A 20,342-nucleotide genomic window follows, 5' to 3' on the forward strand; every position below is an offset into this window, starting at 1 on the left:
CTTCAATACAAAGGAATGTGTCAGTTATCTTTAAAGCACAAAATTTGCACACCCGTAGTGGGATATCCCCAAGGGCAAAAGGAACTGGAAAGAAATCAAACTCCTCCGTACTTATATTGTTAATAACTATGAAAATCAGAAATGTATGTAATTAGAAATGAGGATTTTCAGTGTAAGAGAAAAGAGACATGAAACTAAATAAGGTAAGTAAAAATTCTGTAATTCTATATTTGAATGGGAAATAACAGTATGAAGACCATTAAATAATGTCTAAATACCATTTCCCATTAAAACGAACTAGGGCTCCTTAGAGATAAGGCCGATTCAGATCTTGGGGAGGGCAGTCAAATGGTTGATGAGGGACAATTTTTCTTTAATTCATCTAATAAAAGGAATTACAAAATTCGAAAAGCAACATTTTGCAACTTGTAAACAAAAAACAATCAATGGTAACTGTAGAATCTTAGCTACTAAATACATTTTATTTCATTTTATTATTCACTCTCATATTCCTATATATATATGTATTCAAATTTTTCCATAATAAAAAATTATTTGAACACATTCTTTTATAAATGTCATTCTAAGAAAGCTTAGAACCATTTCAGTACTTCATACTTAAACTGATTTTTTTTTTCTTGTGTTAGTTCTTTCTTGTTCCTAGAGAGGTAGGAGGAATGCCAATTAATTCATGGCTCTTTTTCTTGTCTGGACAGTCTCACAGAACTAAGCCTTCAATTGGGTTGCTTATTGGCCCCTGGCAATGGCATGCATGCAAGATAAATAAACTAAATTCAGATCTCACAGAACCTCAGTTATTGGGCTTTATTGAGTTTCTGTTATTTGACATGTAGATCCCCAGATATTTATTTTTGAAGTGCAAATACAAACCGATAAGCACTGTGTCCATTAAGCATTATGGCGCTCTGCTATGTGGAATATAGATAAAATATGGATATAGATACAGATAGGGAGAGAGACAGAGACAGAGAGGTGAATATATATTATGTTAAATATATGTATGTCTTTAAATATTTGTACATACACACACGTTATGTATATGTTCCCTGTAGCCTATCATGATCCTTAAAGACTTGAATGGTTTTATGAAGTTGCTGATCCTGTCTTCTATTTTGAAGACTATTAAAAAATGGGATTAATTTCCCACTCTTAGATATATATCTGAACAAAACTAAAATTCAAAAAATACTGCACTCCTATGTTCATAGTAGCACTATTCACAATAGCCAAGACATGGAAACAACCTAAATGTCCATTGGCAGATGAATGGATAAATAAGATGTGGTACATATATACAATGAAATATTACTCAACCATAAAAAAGAATAATGCCATTTGCAGCAACATGGATGGACCTATAGATTACCATACTAAGTGAAGTAAGTCAGACAGGGAAAGACAAATACCATAAAGATACCACTTATATGTGGAATCTAAAATATGACACAAATGAACATATGTACAAAACAGAAACAGACTCACAGACATAGAGAACAGACTTGTGGTTGCCAAGGCGTGGGGGAGGGATGGAGTGGGAGTTCTGGGTTAGCACATGCAAACTATTATATATAGAATGGATAAACAACAAGGTCCTACTGAACAGCACCGGGAACTATATTCAATAGCCTGTGATAAACCATAATAGAAATGAATATAAAAAAGAATGTATATATGTATAACTGAATCACTTTGCTGTCTAGCAGAAATTAACACAACACTGTAAATCAACTAAAATAAAAGAAAAAGTTGCAACAACAAAAAATAGATTAATTTTTTTAAATGGGTGATTTGGGTAATATGTGAGAGAAGGTTTTGACAATTGATGTAAGACAATGGTGGACAGAGGCTGATTCCGAAATTTAGAAATTTCCATATTTGAATATTCTCACGAAGAGAACGCATAGCTGCATGCCCTGGAAATTGCACGCAATTGCTGGTTGACAGTTTAAACCAGATTACGTAGAGATATTAAGCCCCAGATAGTGGAAGAGGGCCACCGTCTTTTGCATAAGTAAGAGTCGCCCAGACCCAGGCAAAGTGGAAATGGGTCCCAGACAGAGGGACCCACCTTGGGTGAAGTAACGAAGTTATAAAGGGTCAAAGGGCGAGAGATTTTATACCAACGGGTGAGGTCAGCGCGCCTAAGGTTGAGGCGTGGAGTGAGGGGAGCAGTGATTGTCGGCAGGAACCTCAAGCTCAACTGGGAACCACGCTCAATCGGTCCATCTCTCCGTTCCGTCCCCGGCTCTGGAGGCTTCTCCACCGGGGGTGCGGAGGGGGAGATGGGGGCGGCAACGGGGGGTGGGGGAAGGGAGGGAGCGGAGGCGGGGGGGGCGGGGAGCAGGGGACGGACGCGCCGGCGTCACCCTGCGGTGCGTCACGTGCTGCGTCGGCAGCCATGGCGGGAAGCGAGTCGCGCAGTGGAGGCGGCTCCCCTCAGCCTCACCACAGCGACTGGGGCCGCCTGGAGGCTGCTATCCTCAGCGGCTGGAGGAGCTTCTGGCAGTCGGTGGGCAAGGAGAGGGCGGCTCCGAGGGCCTCCCCGGAGGAGGCGGACGAGGAGGCCAGCTCGCTAACGCGGCTGCCGGTGAGCGTCGGCCGCCACCCGCGGAGGACCGCGGGCCGGGCCGGGAGGGGCGCTCGCCGGGGCGGCCTCTGGGGGCCGGGGCGGGGGGAAGCCTCCCTGGGCCCGGCCTGTGTCTGGCCCCGTCCCTGCAGCCATTCCGGGCAGTGTCGTCACCTGGGGGCAGAAGTTGAGCAGAAACGCCGTGGCGTTGACCCCTGGTGCCCCGCAGCTGGGCCGAAGGTCGCCCCGAAACTCACCTGCAGGTTGTGCCCTGGCAACCAGCCAGGTCACCTTTTGGTTTTCTACCCCCAAAACAGGTCTAGGGACTGGGGCACCCTGAACGTCAGGTTAAGGAAATGCGGAGACCATTCCAGACGTTCTGGAAATCATGGAAAGCGTCCAGTGTCTTGTGTTCTCAGCATCTTTCATCCCAGGGTCCACGTACCGAAACACCTGGCGGTCCTGCAGAACACACACTCTCCTAGGATTTTGCGACTGTTATCTTACCTGTATTTCAAGTGACAAAACTGACGATTGAAAGTAAATGACTAGGGATTTCCCTGGCGGTCCAGTGGTTAAGACTTCACTTTCCACTGCAGGGGGTGCAGGTGGATCCCTGGTGGGGAGCTAAGATCCCACATGCCTCTGGCCAAAAAACCAAAACATAAAACAGAAGCAATATGGTAACAAATTCAATAAAGACTTTAAATATGGTCCACATCAAAAAAAAAAAATCTTAAAAAAAAATGCGGGAAAGTAAATGACTAAATTACAAGGGCCTCAAGTTACGGCAGGCCACGAGAATTACACACATTTTTCATTGTTAAACTTTTCAGGTAGCTAGGAAAACGGAGAGAGGAGAATTTCTTAGAAATTATTAAAATGCTATATCTCAGCTGGACTATTGACACTCTTGAGGTCCATCAGAAATTAAATACTGCAGGCTTAGGTTGCCTCCATGGTTCTCCTTGCAGAGGTTCTCTGAAATAACAGATTTTACAGAAGAACGCAGGTGACATTTACTCTTTGATTTGATGTAATGATAAAATCAGAAGTTTGTCCGCTTGATAAAGATTTTATTTTGAAGAATAAATTATTTCATTAAGCAGGTCATTCAAATAAATGGTGTGGCAGAATATCCATAAGGAAAAATTAAATGAAGTGGTTATTTTACTTGAAAAAATACCAGAACAATGGGAGGTATTTCAGGAATGTTTCAATGTGTCAAAAATGAAATGTTCATTATGATTCTATCCTGAGACAGGAAATTAACTTCAGCATGATAGATTTCATCATTAAAAATAATGACTGTTGGGGCTTCCCTGGTGGCGCAGTGGTTGGGAGTCTGCCTGCTAATGCAGGGGACACGGGTTCGCGCCCTGGTCTGGGAAGATCCCACATGCCGCGGAGCAACTAGGCCCGTGAGCCACAACTGCTGAGCCTGCGCGTCTGGAGCCTGTGCTCCGCAACAGGAGAGGCCGCGATGGTGAGAGGCCCGCGCGCCGCGATGAGGAGTGGCCCCCGCTTGCCACAACTAGGGAAGGCCCTTGCACGGAAGCGAGGACCCAACACAGCCAAAAATAAATTAAAAAAAAAAAAAAAAAAAAAAAAATCCCAGCATCCTTCTAACCACTCCCCCCTTTAAAAAAAAAAAAAAAAAAAAATAATGACTGTTGAATTCCCTGGTGGTCCAGTGGTTAAGACTCTTCGCTTCCACTGCAGGGGGCACGGGTTCCATCCGTGGTCAGGGAAGTTCCACATGCTGCTGCTGCTGCAAAAAAAAAAGACTGAAGTTGATTTTTTGTTATTTAGTATAAAAATTGTTAATTTTGCAATTTGTAATGATAGATTTAATTATTAAAATGATACACTGTTCAGTTGACCTTTGGTTTCCTAGTATAATTATTTGTTATTTTGTAATTTATTATTTATTTATTTTTTATAAATTATTTTTGGCTGCGTTGGGTCTTCGTTGCTGCGCGTGGGCTTTCTCTAGTTGCGGAGAGCGGGGGCTACTCTTCGTTGAGGTGTGCGGGCTTCTCATTGCGGTGGCTTCTCTTGTTGCGGAGCACGGGCTCTAGGAGTGCCGGCTTCAGTAGTTGTGGCTCGCAGGCTCTAGAGCGCAGGCTCAGTAGTTGTGGCACACGGGCTTAATTGCTCCGCGGCATGTGGGATCTTCCCAGACCAGGGCTCGAACCCGTGTCCCCTGCATTGGCAGGTGGATTCTTAACCACTGTGCCACCAGGAAGTCCCTGTAATTTATTATTTTTAAAAGTCCCTGTAATGTATTATTTAAAAAAAACTTTTTACCAAGATAAATTATTCATCCCTTTAACGTACTTGCTGCTTCCCTCTGTTTCAGATTGATGTACAGCTATATATTTTGTCATTTCTTTCACCTCATGATCTATGTCAGTTGGGAAGTACAAGTCATTATTGGAATGAAACTGTACGAGATGCAATTCTGTGGAGATATTTTCTGTTGCGGGATATTCCTTCTTGGTCTTCTGTTGACTGGAAGTCTCTTCCAGATCTAGAAATCTTAAAAAAGCCTATATCTGAGGTCACTGATGGTGCATTTTTTGACTACATGGCAGTGTAAGTATCTAGTTTTATGAATTAAAAAGAAGATATTAAATTTAACTATATTACAAGTCAGTAGTCTAAATTAGTCTTGGCCCTCCTACTAATTTGTTGCATGAATTTTGAGTCTGAGTTGTCCTTTTGTAAAATTGGGGGTTAGGTAAAATAACTTCCTTCATAGAACCGTTTCAGCGTTCACATTTTGTTATTTCCCTGTAGTACCTAAGTAGAGTGTTTGAATAATTATAGATAGTTTATATGGCAAGAAGTAAAACACTTCTTAAAATTTTCATTATCTTTAGAACACTTGTCATTTTGTTAAAATAAATACTTTTCCATATCCAGAGAAGGAAAGGCCAGAGTTCAGACAGGAGTTCTTTTGCATGGAAGAAAACCATTCTTAAGTTTCTGGGAAATAAGATTTTGTTATCACCCAAACACATTGACATTTTCGAATATCATGTATTTGAGAGAATTAATCTTATTGAGCAACTATAGTGTATTGGATTCTATGATGGATGTTTTATGTATGTTTACTTATTTAATTCTCACACAATAAGAAGGTATTTTCCTTGTGTTATGGATGTGGAATGAAGGTTCTGCATGGTTATGGATTTGTCTAAGGTCGTATAATTTGTAAGGGACTGTAATGTCGTTAGTTCTGGATATAACCTGCTTTATTAAGAGCCCCAAATTTAAGGCATTGTAAGTAAAATTTAAAGAATATTTGTGCGTTAGGTAAGAATTGTTTTCCTGTGGTAAATTTAATAGCTACATGTGGGACTTTTTTTCATATTTTAAGTTATTCAGACTCTTTCCTTATTCCAATACAGATGCCATTACATCAAGTCTTGTGAGACTACTTGATTAAAATACGCATGTATGTAATTTTAACAAGTGCTACTGTACTCTCACTTGCTAGTGTTACCTCTTCATTGTCCCACAGCCAACCATAACATCAAGTGTTTCTGTGCGCTGTGGAACCACGTTTTCCTAGGGATAGTAATAATCGTAATAACGACCATTTGTGATCATATAAATTATTTCTTATCCTTACAACCCTGGATTGATTGTTATTGCTCAAATAATGCAGATGAAAAAACTGAAGTTTAGACTATAAGTGGCTTATATGACTAATTAAAGTGGTGAGGCTTGGCCAGATCTACCTAGCTGCAAAGTTGATTTTTTTTTCCTTCTTGAATTACAAGGTTCCTAAGTAAAGGTGATTGTCTTGTAACGTTAGTTATTGTCTTAACCAGCTCGATTTAAAGAGCTTTAGGTTTTATTTTGATTTGAGTAACTTTGTTTTAATTTTTGATAACATGTTGAATTGCTAGTTTAGAAATTTATAGCTATTGAAAAAGTTGAGTTGTTTCTTTCACATGATTCTTAGTTTGCCAGGTTACCTATACGGAACATTTGAGCTGCCCTGTAATTAATACTTATTGAACTGTTACTGTTAATGGAAGTACCCTAAGAAATTTGGTTATATTGGTAGCTTTAGTAATTTTTTTTTCTTTTTTTATCTCTAGGGACATTTATACTATCTATGTAGTTTATGTTTAGTACAGTGTTTCTCAGTTTTGGCACTATTGACATTTTGGAGCAGATGTTATGGGAACTGTCTTGTGTGTGCATTGTAGGATGTTTAACAGCATCCCTGGACTGTAGACATTAAGAAATGTTCCCTGGGGGTGCAAAATCTCCCCAGGTTGAGAATCACTGCTTTATGTAGTGAATTTTAAGCATTGAAACATGTGTTAGACCAAGTGTTTCATGAGAGAATCTAAATGAAAAATTAGAAAGTAAGTAACCGATTCCCAGGGAAGACCTCCTCAGCTACTAGACCACTACTACTCCCATAGCATCTTGTGCTTCTTTCTGTCATGGAACTCGGCATACGTATTATAATGGTGCCTGTCCTCCACTGCCCTCCATGAGGATTGGGACTGTATAATCATTATATCCCTTTTGTCTAGCAAGTTCTCAATACATTATATATTGTTGAATGAATAACTGGCTAAGTAAGTGTTTGTGTTAATTTTCTAATTGTGCCAATTTTATACAGCTATAAAATGTGCTGTCCATATACAAGAAGATCCTCAAAATCTAGCCGTCCTATGTATGGAGCTGTCACCTCATTTTTACACTCATTGATCATTCAGAATGAACCACGATTTGCCATGTTTGGACCAGGTTTGGAAGAACTAAATACATCTTTGGTGTTGAGCTTGATGTCTTCCGAGGAGCTTTGCCCAACAGCTGGTTTGCCTCAGAGGCAGATTGATGGTAATTTTCATATTAATCTACAGTACATAATAATTCAAACACTTTGAGCTTGACTCTAATGTTAAATAGAAAGAAATTAGTTTTTAAATTAATTAACTCTTTGTTGTAATGAAATATACTAATTTGGTGCATGGGAGCCCTCAGGTCTCTATGGACTGAAAGAATTAATTTACTATTTATAAAAGGTAAGCTTTCTCTTACTTTCTCAGTCCAGAATATGAGATTATGTGAAAGCAAATTGTATGTTGTCAAAATGTTATATTTGTTTGCTATAAAGCAGAAACTAACACACTACTGTAAAGCAATTATACTCCAATAAAGATGTTATTAAAAAATAGTTATATTTGTACATTTACCATATTTTAAAAGAATGTTAACAGCAAAAACCATTCAGAACCTACTATATGCAAAGTACTTTGATATATATTGGAATTTCAAAAAAGAGCTAAATTATCACCTTACCTTTATTTCTATGAAAAACAATAGCAACAACAGCCATGTAGTTAGTTTGGTAAGCAGGATATATAATAAACATGCATAACAGTGTAAACTAGCTTGTGCTTTACTTATTCATTTATTGAGAGTACCTATTAGATACTAAACATGCAGAGATTTAAAACAAACAACATAAAAAATCTCGTGTTTGCCCTGAAAGGTACTTGGTCTAGACGAGGGCAGAGACATGTATACAGGTGATTAGAATGTGGTGTAATTAGCTCCTGTGTAGAAAGGTAAGGGTCAGAGAAGGCTCTGCACTGAACATGATGCCTTACATGAGTCAATAGGATAAGTAGGGGTAGGCCATCAAAAAAGGGTAAAATATTCTAAGCAGTGAGAACTACATTTCTAAAATCCCAAAGTTCTTAGTGTGCATGACACACTTGAAGTAGCTCTGTGTGTCCAGAGTGGGGCCAGGTGAGAAGACGCTTGTATGTCAAGCATTTGTTGAAGGATTTTAAGCAGAGAAGTAAGATGATCAAGATGGCATTTTGGATAGATCACTCTGGCTCCTGAGTGGAGAATTGATTAGAAGAGATAAGAAACCACTACAATATTGTGATAAAAATATGAAGGATATAGAATTGACTCAATGTGTGTTAGCAGTAATAAGGATAATTCCTGGGTTTTGGTCTGATTTTCATATTGGATGATGGTGCCATTCACTAGGTTAAGGAAACACAGGAGGAAGAGAAACTTTTGATACAAGTAGAGATGCCTGCTATAAGCTAGCCGCTTGAATGGAAGCTCCGTTAGGGCAGAAATCTTGTCAGCTTTATTCTTAGCTGTGGTGCCAGGCACATAGTAGGCATTCAATATATATTTGATGAGTGAATGAATGAATGACTTTATGGATTACTTTATGCATCCATGTCTCAAGAGAAAGATCTGGGCTAGAAATGAAGATTTGGGAATAATATGAAGTCCACATGGACTTGGAAGTTTCTGACAATAGAGAGGAATATTGTGAGCCAGGTGCTGAAATCATCAGTGAATGTCTGGAGGAAGGGATTATCAAAAGGAGATTCATGAGTTACAAGGTTAAGGACGGGGAGATGGTATTACAGCTAAATGGTGTGCGTGTCTCTGAGAGATGGAGTTTTTTCAAGAGGGTTGGTGAGTAATGGTTAAGACATGGCATTGAGGAGTAAAGAGACCATTCACCTCATCTCTTTACCCTGAGATGTGAGAGAATAGGTAACTTTGTTACTTGCGAGCCCACTGTTAAGAGAAGCGGCACCTAGGGACAGGCTATTTTCAGGTAGGGCCATGAGGTGGAAGGAACCCTTCAAGAAGAGGTTGGGGATATGGAGAAATTTGCGGATTGTGAAATGGCAATTTCATTCTCCAGACAGCAGCTGGAGTGATTGTTTGAAATTGCCCATCTAATTGTGCCTCAGACCCTGCAAGGTCAGGGAAGAGTGGAGGGATGAATCATTGGCAAGGTGGGGCAAAACAACATGAGAATCATACTGGGCCAAGTTTAGATGTGTTGAGAGGGTAATTTCTGGAAGTTAAACTGTTGAAAACAAAGATCAGAGACATGGTAGAATTTGTTTCTGTGATCTCTCTGGGGAGGCCCCTGGTGGTGGGAGGACTAGGGCCACTTTGCCTGGGATGCTTGCAGTCCTAGCCACCAAGATCTCTATATATGTGTTGCCCAGAATGGTGACATGAGATGGCACGGCATAGCTGCTTTAAATACCTAGAGTGGTTATAATGCAGGGATTAAGGATATGAAAGATGGAGTTGTCCTAATGAGGTAAGTAGAGGCCAGATTATATTAAAATTTTGTTTATCTGAAGAGCAGGGGCTTTGAAGGGAAGAGATGTAATTAAAAGCATTTTAAAGCAATCTCTCCAGCTGCTGTCAGAAGAATGGATAGTAGGGGGCAGAAGTGGATTTAGGAGGCTAGTTAGAAATGATTACAGAAGTCCAGGTGAGAGATGATAATAATTTAGACTAAAAGGTGGGGGTGAGGATGGAGAGAAGTAGACAGATCTAAGAGGACATTTATATAGCAAAAAGAGGTAAAGCCAAGGAAGAGGAGAAGGATCTTTCCAGGAGGCAAGAGGAGAATCAGCCCCATAGTGTTAACACAGCCAAAGGAGGGAAGGAGTTAAGAAAGAAGGACGAATGACAATGTTGAATGATTTAGCTATAAAATAGTAAGAAGCTAGTGTTTAGCACCTGTTACTTACCAGTCACTCCATAGGTGTTTTACATATGTGATCTCATTTAATGCTTACAATAACCCTAAAAAGTGTGTATTATTTCTATATTTTGATGTCAAAACAGGCTCACAGAAACATGGGCATATGTGGCAAATTCAGGATTCTAGCCCAAGTCTAATTCCAAATTTCAGTGTCTGCCATATTTCCTCAGTTTTCTAAGGTGCCATGAATTTAAAAACAGCTTCTCAGAGTGGGGAAAAAAAGCCATTTGGCTGAATGTGTACGTGGCGTATAAGACTAATGAGAAACATAAAAGAAGTGAAACTAAGCCTTAGTCTTGAGGATAAATAGTAGTAGCTGTTACGATGCAGCTGCTACTGAGAGGATGATGATAAAGTTAGTGATGATAGTGATGACGGTATAAAAAGGAATGTTAAAGCCTAGCAGTTTTTTCTTCTATATCCATAGTTTATTACCATGTGAATGAAAATTGCATACGGCATCTTTTCTTCAACACAAACATTTCATTTTATTCCAAAGCTATATATATATAACTTGTCATAGTTTTTCATTTACTCTTTTTACTTATACCAAGTAATTTTTTTCATTCTCATCTTTTGCTGTCTTTATTAATGACTTGTTTTGATAACTGTAATTTTCCCCTTTAGGTATTGGATCAGGAGTCAGTTTTCAGTTGAGCAACCAACATAAATTCAACATCCTAATATTATATTCAACTACAAGGTAAGGCTGCCTACTTGGCAACCAATCTGAGACATCAGTAATGGAATATTTTAGGGGGGCGAAGTCTGTTTAGTGTCTGTTTATGTTCTATATTTACATTTTTCTTATAGAAAGGAAAGAGATAGAGCAAGAGAAGAACATACAAGTGCAGTTAACAAGATGTTCAGTATACAGAATGAAGGGGATGATCAACAAGGAAGCCGGTACAGTGTAATTCCACAAATTCAGAAGGTGTGTGAAGTTGTTGATGGGTTCATCTATGTTGCAAATGCTGAAGCTCATAAAAGTAAGTATTATCTTATTTTCTTTTTAAAAGCACTTTCTTTGCAAAGCAAATAAGAAAGTATGTTTTTAGGCTTTACTGTGGCTTGTTAAGAATATCATGGCTAATTTTATCAATGTGATTCTGTTATTACTGTTAATATTGGATTCCCAAAACTTGATGTGCATTAGGATCACTGAGGGATCTTGTTAAAAACGCAGCTGCCTGATTCCTACCCTGGTGGATTATGACTCATAGATTTGGGTTGTGTCTTGGGCATCTGTTTTTTTAACAAGCTTTACAGAATTCTGATGCACACCGAAGTGTGATACTATAACTACATAGTGTTTTTTTGTTGTTGTATGCTTCTGCACTTTTTGTTATTGGTGTTTTGTCTGCTTTTGGCCCTATTCAAATAATTTATGCAGGTAAATGAAAAATTTTACCTTTATTTTAATTTTCCAGATAGTAGAGAGATGTGTGGGGTGGAGTGTTTACTTTGGTTAAGTAGATTAGTTAAGAACACTATCCATATATTCTGAATAATTGCCATTCACAGTGTGATAAATAGCATGAAAATAGAATATTATTGGACCACAAGCCAGTATTGTAATTTCTTTCCCAAATCCTCTGTGAATAAGGTAGGGCATAAATATACAGTATATTATTCTCACTAGGAACAAGGTAGCAGCATCCCACTGCTGAAAGAATTTACAGTTTATGGTGCACTGAAATTAACTATAGCAACAAAAGCCAAATCCAGCTCAACTACTGACTAGCTGGACTCATCCCACTGCATTAGTGGCCTAACGGAAGAATCGTGTCCATTTCTAGAAGTAAATCCCCTTTACCTCGGTCTCTTCTGTTCTTCCACATAAAACATCTAACATTAAATTAAAAATTATAAGATACAAAAAAATATCAAAATGAAATGACCCATTGTCAAGTGATAAAGCATTCAATGGAATTAGACACGGAGATGGCCTGGATGTTAGCCCTCTCAGAAAGAGACATTAAAAGAACTATGATTAATATGTTAAAGAATCTAGTGGAAAAGATGGACAATATATGTGAACAAATAGGGATTTTCAGCAGAGAGAAGGAAGCTATGAAAAAATAAAATGGGAATGCTAAATATGAAAAATATGATAAGAGGTGAACAGTTCCTTCAGTGGACATATTAACAAAGGAAACCTTTTGTGAATGTGAAGATAGATCAATTGAAATTACCCAAATTAAAACACAAAGAGAAAAAAGAGTAGGAGTGGAGGACAAAACATTCAAGAGCTGGGGGAACCTATTAAGTGATCTAACTCAGGGGTTGGCATTTTCTTAAAGGTCCAGATAGTAAATATTTTAGGCACGTGAGCCATACAATCTCTCACAGTTACTCAACCCTGCTATTATAGTGCAAAAGTAGCCATAGACAGTTTGCAAATGAATGGGCATGGCTGTTTCTCAAAGAAATTTATTTATAAAAACAGATCTTCAGAGTTTGCTATGCTGACCCCTGATTCAATTTATATGTGATTGGAGCCCCAACACATGAAAGGAGTAAGAACAGGGAAAAAGAAATTTCTGAACAGATAATGACCAAAACTATTTCAAAATTACTGAAAGAGAATAAACCACAGATCCAAGATTCTCAAAGAACTCCAAACCTGATAAATAAAAAATACAGATACATCAAAGCCAAACTGATGAAAACCAAAGGTAAAGAGAATATCTTGAAGGCAACCAGAGCAAAACAAAACATACATATAGAGGGCCAAAGATAAGGACAGAGACTTTCTGACAGAATTTTGCTGTAAGCCAGAAGGTAATGAAGGGAAATCTTTATAGTATTCAAAGGGGGGAAAAATCTAATATCCAGCAAAGACATCTTTCAAAAATGAAGGCAAAATCAAGACTTTTTTCAGACAAACAAAATCTGAGAAAGTTCAGTCAGCACATTTGTATAACAAGAAATATTAAAGGAAACTCTTCAGGTAGAAGAATATGATACCAGGTAGAAAACTGCATCTACAAAAAGAAATGAAGAGCCTTGGGATATAAACAATATAGCTATACATAAAATATTTTTTTCTAATTTTAATTTATCATTATGTAAAGGAAAAACAGTAACAATGTATTATGGGTTTATGATATTTTTTAAGTAAACTATATTGTAACAATATTACACAACATGGAAAGGCAGAAATGGAAACAGTATTATAAGGTTCTATATGTGAAGTTATATAATACTTTTTAAAAGTAGACTGTTAGGGACTTTCCTGGTGGCACAGTGGTTAAGAATCCACCTGTCAATGCAGGGGACACGGGTTCGAGCCCTGGTCCGGGAAGATCCCACATGCCATGGAGCAACTGAGCCCATGTGCCACAACTACTGAGGCTGCACTCTAGAGCCCACGAGCCACAACTACTGAGCCCATGCGCCACAACTACTGAAGCCCACGTGCCTAGAGCCCGTGCTCTGCAACAAGAGAAGCCACCGCAATGAGAAGCCTGCACACCGCAGCGAAGAGTAGCCCCCACTCGCCGCAACTAGGGAAAGCCTGCACGCAGCAACGAAGACCCAATGCAGTCAAATAAATAAAATAAAAACTAAAAAATAAAAGTAGACTGTTATAAGTTTAAAATATACATTGTAAATCCTTGAGCAACCACTAAAAAAAAGTGTAACAGAGGTATAATTAAATAAGCCAGTAGTGAAGATAAAATGGAATCATTAAAAAAGTCAGTTCAAAAGAAGGCAGGAAAAGGAACAAAGAATAGATGGAACAAGTCAAAATTCAAGAGGTATATGATAGATTTAAATGTACTGTGTTGATAATTACATTAAATGTTTATTTGTTTTCTATTAATATATAACAAATTACTGCCAACCTAGTGGCTTAAAACAACATCTGTTTATTAGCTCAGAGTTCTCTATGTCTGAAGTCTTGAGCACGGCATGGCTGGGTTCTCAGCCTAGGTCTCAGAGGCTGAAATTAGGGTGTCAGATGGGTTACATCCCTTTCTGGAGGCTCTAGGGAAAAATCTGCTTTCTAGCTCACTCAGTTATTGGCTGAATTCAGCTCCTTACTGTTGTACGGCTGAGGTCCCTGTTTCCTTGCTGGCTGTCAGCTTGGGGCAGCTCTCAGCTTCACAGGCCATCATCATTCCTTGTCATGTGACTCCCTCTCTCTTCAAATCCAGCAATGGAGAGTCTCTCTCACTAGGAAGAATCTCATCTGTTTTAAGGGATCACCTGATTAGGTTAGGCTCACTGAGTATAATCTCCCTTTCTTGAAGTCAGCTGTGTCTTACAGTATAGCCTAATCATGTCAGTGATAATCCCACTGTATTTACAGATTCCTGTCACACTCAGAGGAGAAGGGATTATACGGGGTATGAGTCATTGGGGTCATTTTAGAATTCTGCCTACCACAAAATGTCAGTGATTTACACTCCAGTGAAAGGCAGAGATTTTCAGTTTGGATAAAAAAGCTAGACTCAATTATATGTTTAAGTTTTGGAAACTACGGCCTTTGAAAGAAAGGGTAGTGACAGCTACAGAATTTGTGAGAGGAAAATATCTATATCAAAGTATTTTTGCTTTTAAACCATAGAGACATCTGAGTGGTACTGTTTTTGTTCTCTCTGATTTCACCTAAATTCCTATCCTTGCAAGGCTGATTAATGTAGTTTTACGAAAGAACAGTAAATGAACACAGCAATAGAGGCAGTTTGTTATGTTTGGATCCTGGTAATTTTTTTCTTCCCTTGTTTTGTTAGTTCTTTAATTTTGTTTTATTATTTTTTTAAGTCATTACAAGTAATGCAAATTAAGGGTTTTGACTACATTCCTTAGGACATGAATGGCAAGATGAATTTTCTCGTATTATGGCAATGACAGATCCAGCTTTTGGATCTTCAGGAAGACCAATGCTGGTTTTATCTTGTATTTCTCAAGCTAATGTAAAAAGAATGCCCTGTTTTTATTTGGCCCATGAGCTGCGTCTGAATCATCTAAGCCACCCATGGATGGTAAGGTCCTATTTTCTCTGGTGAGAAAAATCTCATTTTAGTTTTCACTCTACTTTCTAATTGATTTTTATTTTTAAAATTCTTTTCTACTCATTCTCTTTAATAAAATAACATTCTAAAAGTCAGTTTTAGTAGCTTAATCGGTGGGAGATATTTGGTATCAAAGCTGACCTCTGAGATAAGTAATAAACCTCATATTGGTAGTAATTATAAGACAGAAGAGAAGATGATATTTTTTAATCTAAGCTCTCTAGAAGACCAAACTTGAGTGACTCACCCAAAGTTTATTGGGATTTTTTAAGTCCTGTTCTTTTTTGAGTGTCCAGTAAAATGTCCCACTTAATTATAAGATTTTTCACTCAGTTTCTTATTGACAGTAATCTCTTTTATTTGCTCATAGGTCCAGGATACAGAGGCTGAAACTTTAACTGGTTTTTTGAATGGCATTCAGTGGATTCTTGAAGAAGTAGAATCTAAGCATGCAAGATGATCCTCCTTTTAGACCTTGGGAACTGAAAGCATTTGAAACTTGTTACTAAGGTCGTGATGTGGATATTTGCTCAAGTCAGCTCATTCTGCCCTGCCTTTTTGCAGGTAGGGTTTATATTGGACAGCTGTAGCTACTCTATTTTTTAATATAATTTTTACTTTTTACCTTAAATCAATTACAAGAAAAAAGTTTCAGTGCTAGCATTTGGCCCCAAAATGAACCTTTTAATATTTTTAAATAACTTATATATATATATATATATATTTTTTTTTTTTTTTAATATTAAATTCTGGAAAAACAAGTTTGTGCCTCTCTCATTCTTTGTGGTTTCTCTTCTTTTCGTTTCAAAGATTGCCATAGTGGGGAATAGCAAATTTACTAAGCTTTCAATAGATTCTTTTTAAAGGTCCTTATATGGTTATCAGAAAATAAGTTTCTATCTGTTTTTAATAAATGTACTATTTAAAACTGAATATTCACTGGAATTTCATTTACTATTTTGGCCATACAACTTCTGTTTCTTTTCTGAAACAGTGGGAATTAACTTTATATCATATTCAATACTAATTCAGTGAAAATAACTGGAAATTCTTGCTATTTTCAAATAACTTTGAAAGCTCATGAGGTGCTAAAGCCAAATTTTATTCCTTACTCATAGAGAAAATATTCCAGAGATGCTCATGATCATATGACCTCCTATTCACTAATTGCTTGCACTTTGCAGAGGAAACATTACAGTCCTCCTATCTCACTGGAACTGAAGAATTTTTAAGTTATAATAAAAAAAGCATAATATTCTTAGTGGTGCTGCACCCAAGATACAGCCTCCATCCTTCGAGCAGGTGCCGTTTCAAAGAAAGGCGCTCTCACATCTTGGGTGCATTTATCCAGAACTTAGCTTCAGCACTTGTATAGTTGGGGGCAGAATGAGAAATGCTGACATCCTGCTCATCCTAGGAAGGTTGCCCTCTGACTTGGAGAGAGAGTACTGTTTCCTCAGCTGCCCCCGTCTAGAATGGAGTTTCTTCTTTCTGAGCTGGAGGAGGGAAGGAGGGGAGTGGGTCTTGGTTCAAATCCCACAGACTCTTACTGTTCTTACTGAGTTTTAGTATATATATACTTTTGAATAAATGTTTCTTCATTTGCTGTATGCTCTTAGGACCATTTACAGAGATTTTAATGATTTTTAAAAATTAATTTTCTCTAGTTTCTCTAGGGAGCCATTACATGGAACTCTTCATACTGTTACGCCAAAAGTAGATCTACTCCCCCCTTTTTTTAATTATATGTAGTTATGTTACCTCATTCATTCCTGATGTTGGTAATTTATGTCTTTTTTCTTCATGATCAGTCTGGCTAGAGTTTTACTGATTTTATTATTCTCAAGAACCAGCTTTAGGTTTTATTGATTTATTCTATATTCTGTTTCATTGATTTATGCTCTAATCTCTATTTTTCTGCTTTTTAAATGTAAAAAAAAATTTTAATTTCATCTTCCCTTTTTTAGATTATTAAGGTACAAACTTAGGTCATTGATTCTATTTCTTAAAAAAAAAAAAAAAAGAAAAAGCTATAGATTTTCCTCAAGCCCTCTTTAGCTGCATCCACACATTTTTTTATATTGTATATTTATTATCATTCAGTTAAAATATTTTCTAATCCCGTGTGATTACTTTTTCAATCCAGTGATTATTTAGTAGTATTGTTTTAGTGTTGTTTAATCTCTATTTCCTAGATAATTTATTGACATCTAATTCAATTATCTTTTTATCAGAGAACATACTCTGTAAAATTTCAGTCTTTTTAAATTTATTGAGACTTGCTTTATGGCCCAGCTTATGGTCTATTCTGGCGAGTGTACCACATGCACTTGAAAAGAGTTTATATTTTATAGTTTTTTGGTGTAATATTTGGTATCTATCTATTAGGTCAAGGTAGTTGACGATGTCCAGATATTTTTATATGGCTATATTGATTTCTGTATAGTTGTTTTATCAATTACTAATAGAAAGGCATTTAAATCTTCAACTGTGATTGCCTATTTTTCCTTTTAATTCTGCCAATTTTTGCTTCATGTATTTTGATGCTGTTTTTAAATGCACACACATATATGACGTTATCTTCCTGATGATTTGGCCTTTTTATCATTATGAAATGTCCTTTTTGCTGATAATACTTATTGTCTTGAAATCCATTTTCTAGTATTAATCAATTCAGCTTTTAAAAAATATTGTTCTCATGGTATATCTTTTCCATCCATTTACATACAACCTAAATTTGTTTTTATATTTTAAGTATCTCCTATAGATAGAATATAGTAAGTCTTGCCTTTTCCTTTTCCATTCTGGCAATACCTACATTTTAATTAGAATGTTTAGATTATTTACATTTAATGTGATTATTGATATGATTGGGTTCAGATCTACTGTTTTATTATTTGCTTTTTCATTTATCCCTTCTTTACCAATGTTGTTTCTCTCCTCCTTCTGTTCTATTTTGAATTATATTTTTTTAGAAATTGATTAAAATTTTTCTAGTAGCTTTTCTCTTTGCATTTTTTAGAGGTTGCTCTAGTGATTACAACATATATACCTTCCAAAGTTTTCTTATAGTTAATATTGTACCAATATGTGTAATATGTCAAAATGTAACTGTTTATGCCCTATTATTCTCCTCACCACTCTTTTTTTGCTAACACCTATTGAATGTATTACACTTACATATGTTATAAATCCCAGAAGACGGTGTTACAGTTTTTGATGAAACAGTCATATATATTATAAAGAAATTAAAAGAAGAAAAAAATTTTTTAAATAATGAAAGTTTTCTTTTGTTTTTTTCAAGATGTAAGCATACCTCATTTTATTGTACTTTGCTTTATTGTATTCCACAGACATGTGTATTTTACAAATTGAAGGTTTGTGGCATCCCTGCACTGAGCATCTCTATCAGTGCCATTTTTCCAGCAACATTTGCTCACTTCATGTCTCTATGTCAGATTTTGATAAGTCTTACAATATTTCAAGCTTTTAAATTATTATTATAATTGTTATGGTGATCTGTGATCAGTGATCTTTGATGTTACTACTATGACTTGCTGAAGGCTCAGATGATGATTAGCATTTTTTAGCAGTTAGGTATTTTTTAATTAAGATATTTACATTGTATTTTTAGACATAATGCTGTTGCACACTTAATAGACTACAGTATACTGTAAATATAACTTTTCTATGTACTTGGAAACCAAAAAATTTGTGTGACTCACTTTATTGCAGTATTTGCTTTATCATAGTGGTCTGTAACAAGACCCGCATAGTGGTCTGTAACATACCCGCAGGTATGCCTGTATATAAAATCATGGGTTGACAATTTTATTCTCTCAGCCATTTCAAGATGTTCTTTTGTTCTCTTCTAGCCTCTAATTTCTGATAAGAAGTCATTCACTAATTGCATCTTCATTCCCTTGAATGTAAGTTTCTTTCTGCTTTCAAGTTTACTTTTTGTCTTGGTTTTCAACACTTTCACCATAGTGTGCCTAGGTATGGTTGTCTTTATATTTATCCAACTTGGAGGTTAATGAGCATATTGAATATATAAATTCATGTCATCCACCAAGTTTGGGAAATTTGGGGTCATTATTTCTTCAAATATATTTTCTTCCCCATTCTTTCCTCTTTTCTTCCCTCTTAGGTCTCCATTGTGTAACACCATTAAATGTGTTGTTATTTAACCTGTCTCTGAGGCTTTGCTCATTTTTTTCAGTCTTTTTTTCTCTGTTCTTCAGTTTGGGTAGTTTCAACTGATTAATGTTCAAGTTCTCAAACTCTTTCCTCTTTCATCTCAATTCTTTTGTTAAATAAATCCTGTGAATTTTTCAGTTAGATCTTGTGTTCTACAATTTCCTTTTTTTTCCCCAAATTTTATTTTTCTTCTCAGATTTCCTTTGTTTCATTGAGAGCATATGTTCCTTTATCACTGAGAATGGTTGTAATGGCTGCTTTAAAATCCTTGTCTGCTAATTCCAAAATCTGAAAGAGTTGATTTCAGTTGATTTTCTTTTATGAAGGGAATGCGTGTCATTCTCATTTTTCTTTGTTATGTTGCAGAATTTTGTATTGTATCCTGAAAAATATAAATGCTAAGTTGTGGAGACTCTGGATTCTGCTATTTTTCTCCAATGGATGATGTTTCCTTCGTTTAATCAGTTAACATGTTTAGACATAAGTTACAAACTCTGTCCCGTGGGCAATAGCTCCACTCTCAGTTCATATCTTTTTTTTTTAAGTGAGCAACTTGAGTTGGTTTTGCGCTCAAGATGCAAAGATACAGACAGAAGTTGGGGATTCCCCTCCTAGATTTTTCTTTTCTAAGACTCTGGCTTTTCTCTCTACTGGCTGCAATTGCCCCGTGTCAGTACTCTCATTCCCCATGCCAGAAAGGCTGTGATTATTCTACCAGTTCCCCATGCTACAATGTATACCAATGCCTACCCCCAATCTACAAGTTAAAAAAAAAAGTGGGAAATTACTCTGTTGAACTTCCCAGAGTGTATACTCTCCGCCAAAATTTGCCTGCTTCTCTTCACTATTCAGTGGTATCAGGTAGCTGCCTTTTTTGTATTAATATTATGTTCTCTGCAGAAGAATTATTCCAGTAGGAAGTTGTTGGGCCAAAAAGCATTTTGAC

General features: G+C 37.0%; 1 protein-coding gene across 13 annotated transcripts in view; it reads left to right on the plus strand.

Annotated features, from left to right (window-relative positions):
• The first annotated feature begins 2,407 nt into the window (after nt 1-2,407).
• Nucleotides 2,408-20,342, plus strand: part of FBXO4 (F-box protein 4) — a 354,502-nt gene continuing 336,567 nt past the window's right edge. For 8 of the 13 annotated variants that reach the window (XM_082382438.1, XM_082382435.1, XM_082382436.1 and 5 more), the window contains exons 1-5: nt 2,408-2,608; nt 4,950-5,185; nt 7,239-7,459; nt 10,800-10,875; nt 10,986-11,161. In XM_082382438.1, coding sequence (XP_082238564.1) covers nt 2,420-2,608; nt 4,950-5,185; nt 7,239-7,459; nt 10,800-10,875; nt 10,986-11,161 — 898 coding nt within the window. In that variant the 5' untranslated portion in view covers nt 2,408-2,419. Of the gene's footprint in view, nt 2,609-4,949; nt 5,186-7,238; nt 7,460-10,799; nt 10,876-10,985; nt 11,162-14,990; nt 15,167-15,566; nt 18,964-20,342 lie in introns of those variants that run through there. The other 5 variants (XM_082382431.1, XM_082382432.1, XM_082382426.1 and 2 more) reach the window with 4 other exon arrangements.

Source organism: Balaenoptera borealis (genome assembly GCF_965194805.1).
Source record: "Balaenoptera borealis genome assembly, chromosome: 2".
Lineage (NCBI taxonomy): Eukaryota > Metazoa > Chordata > Mammalia > Artiodactyla > Balaenopteridae > Balaenoptera > Balaenoptera borealis.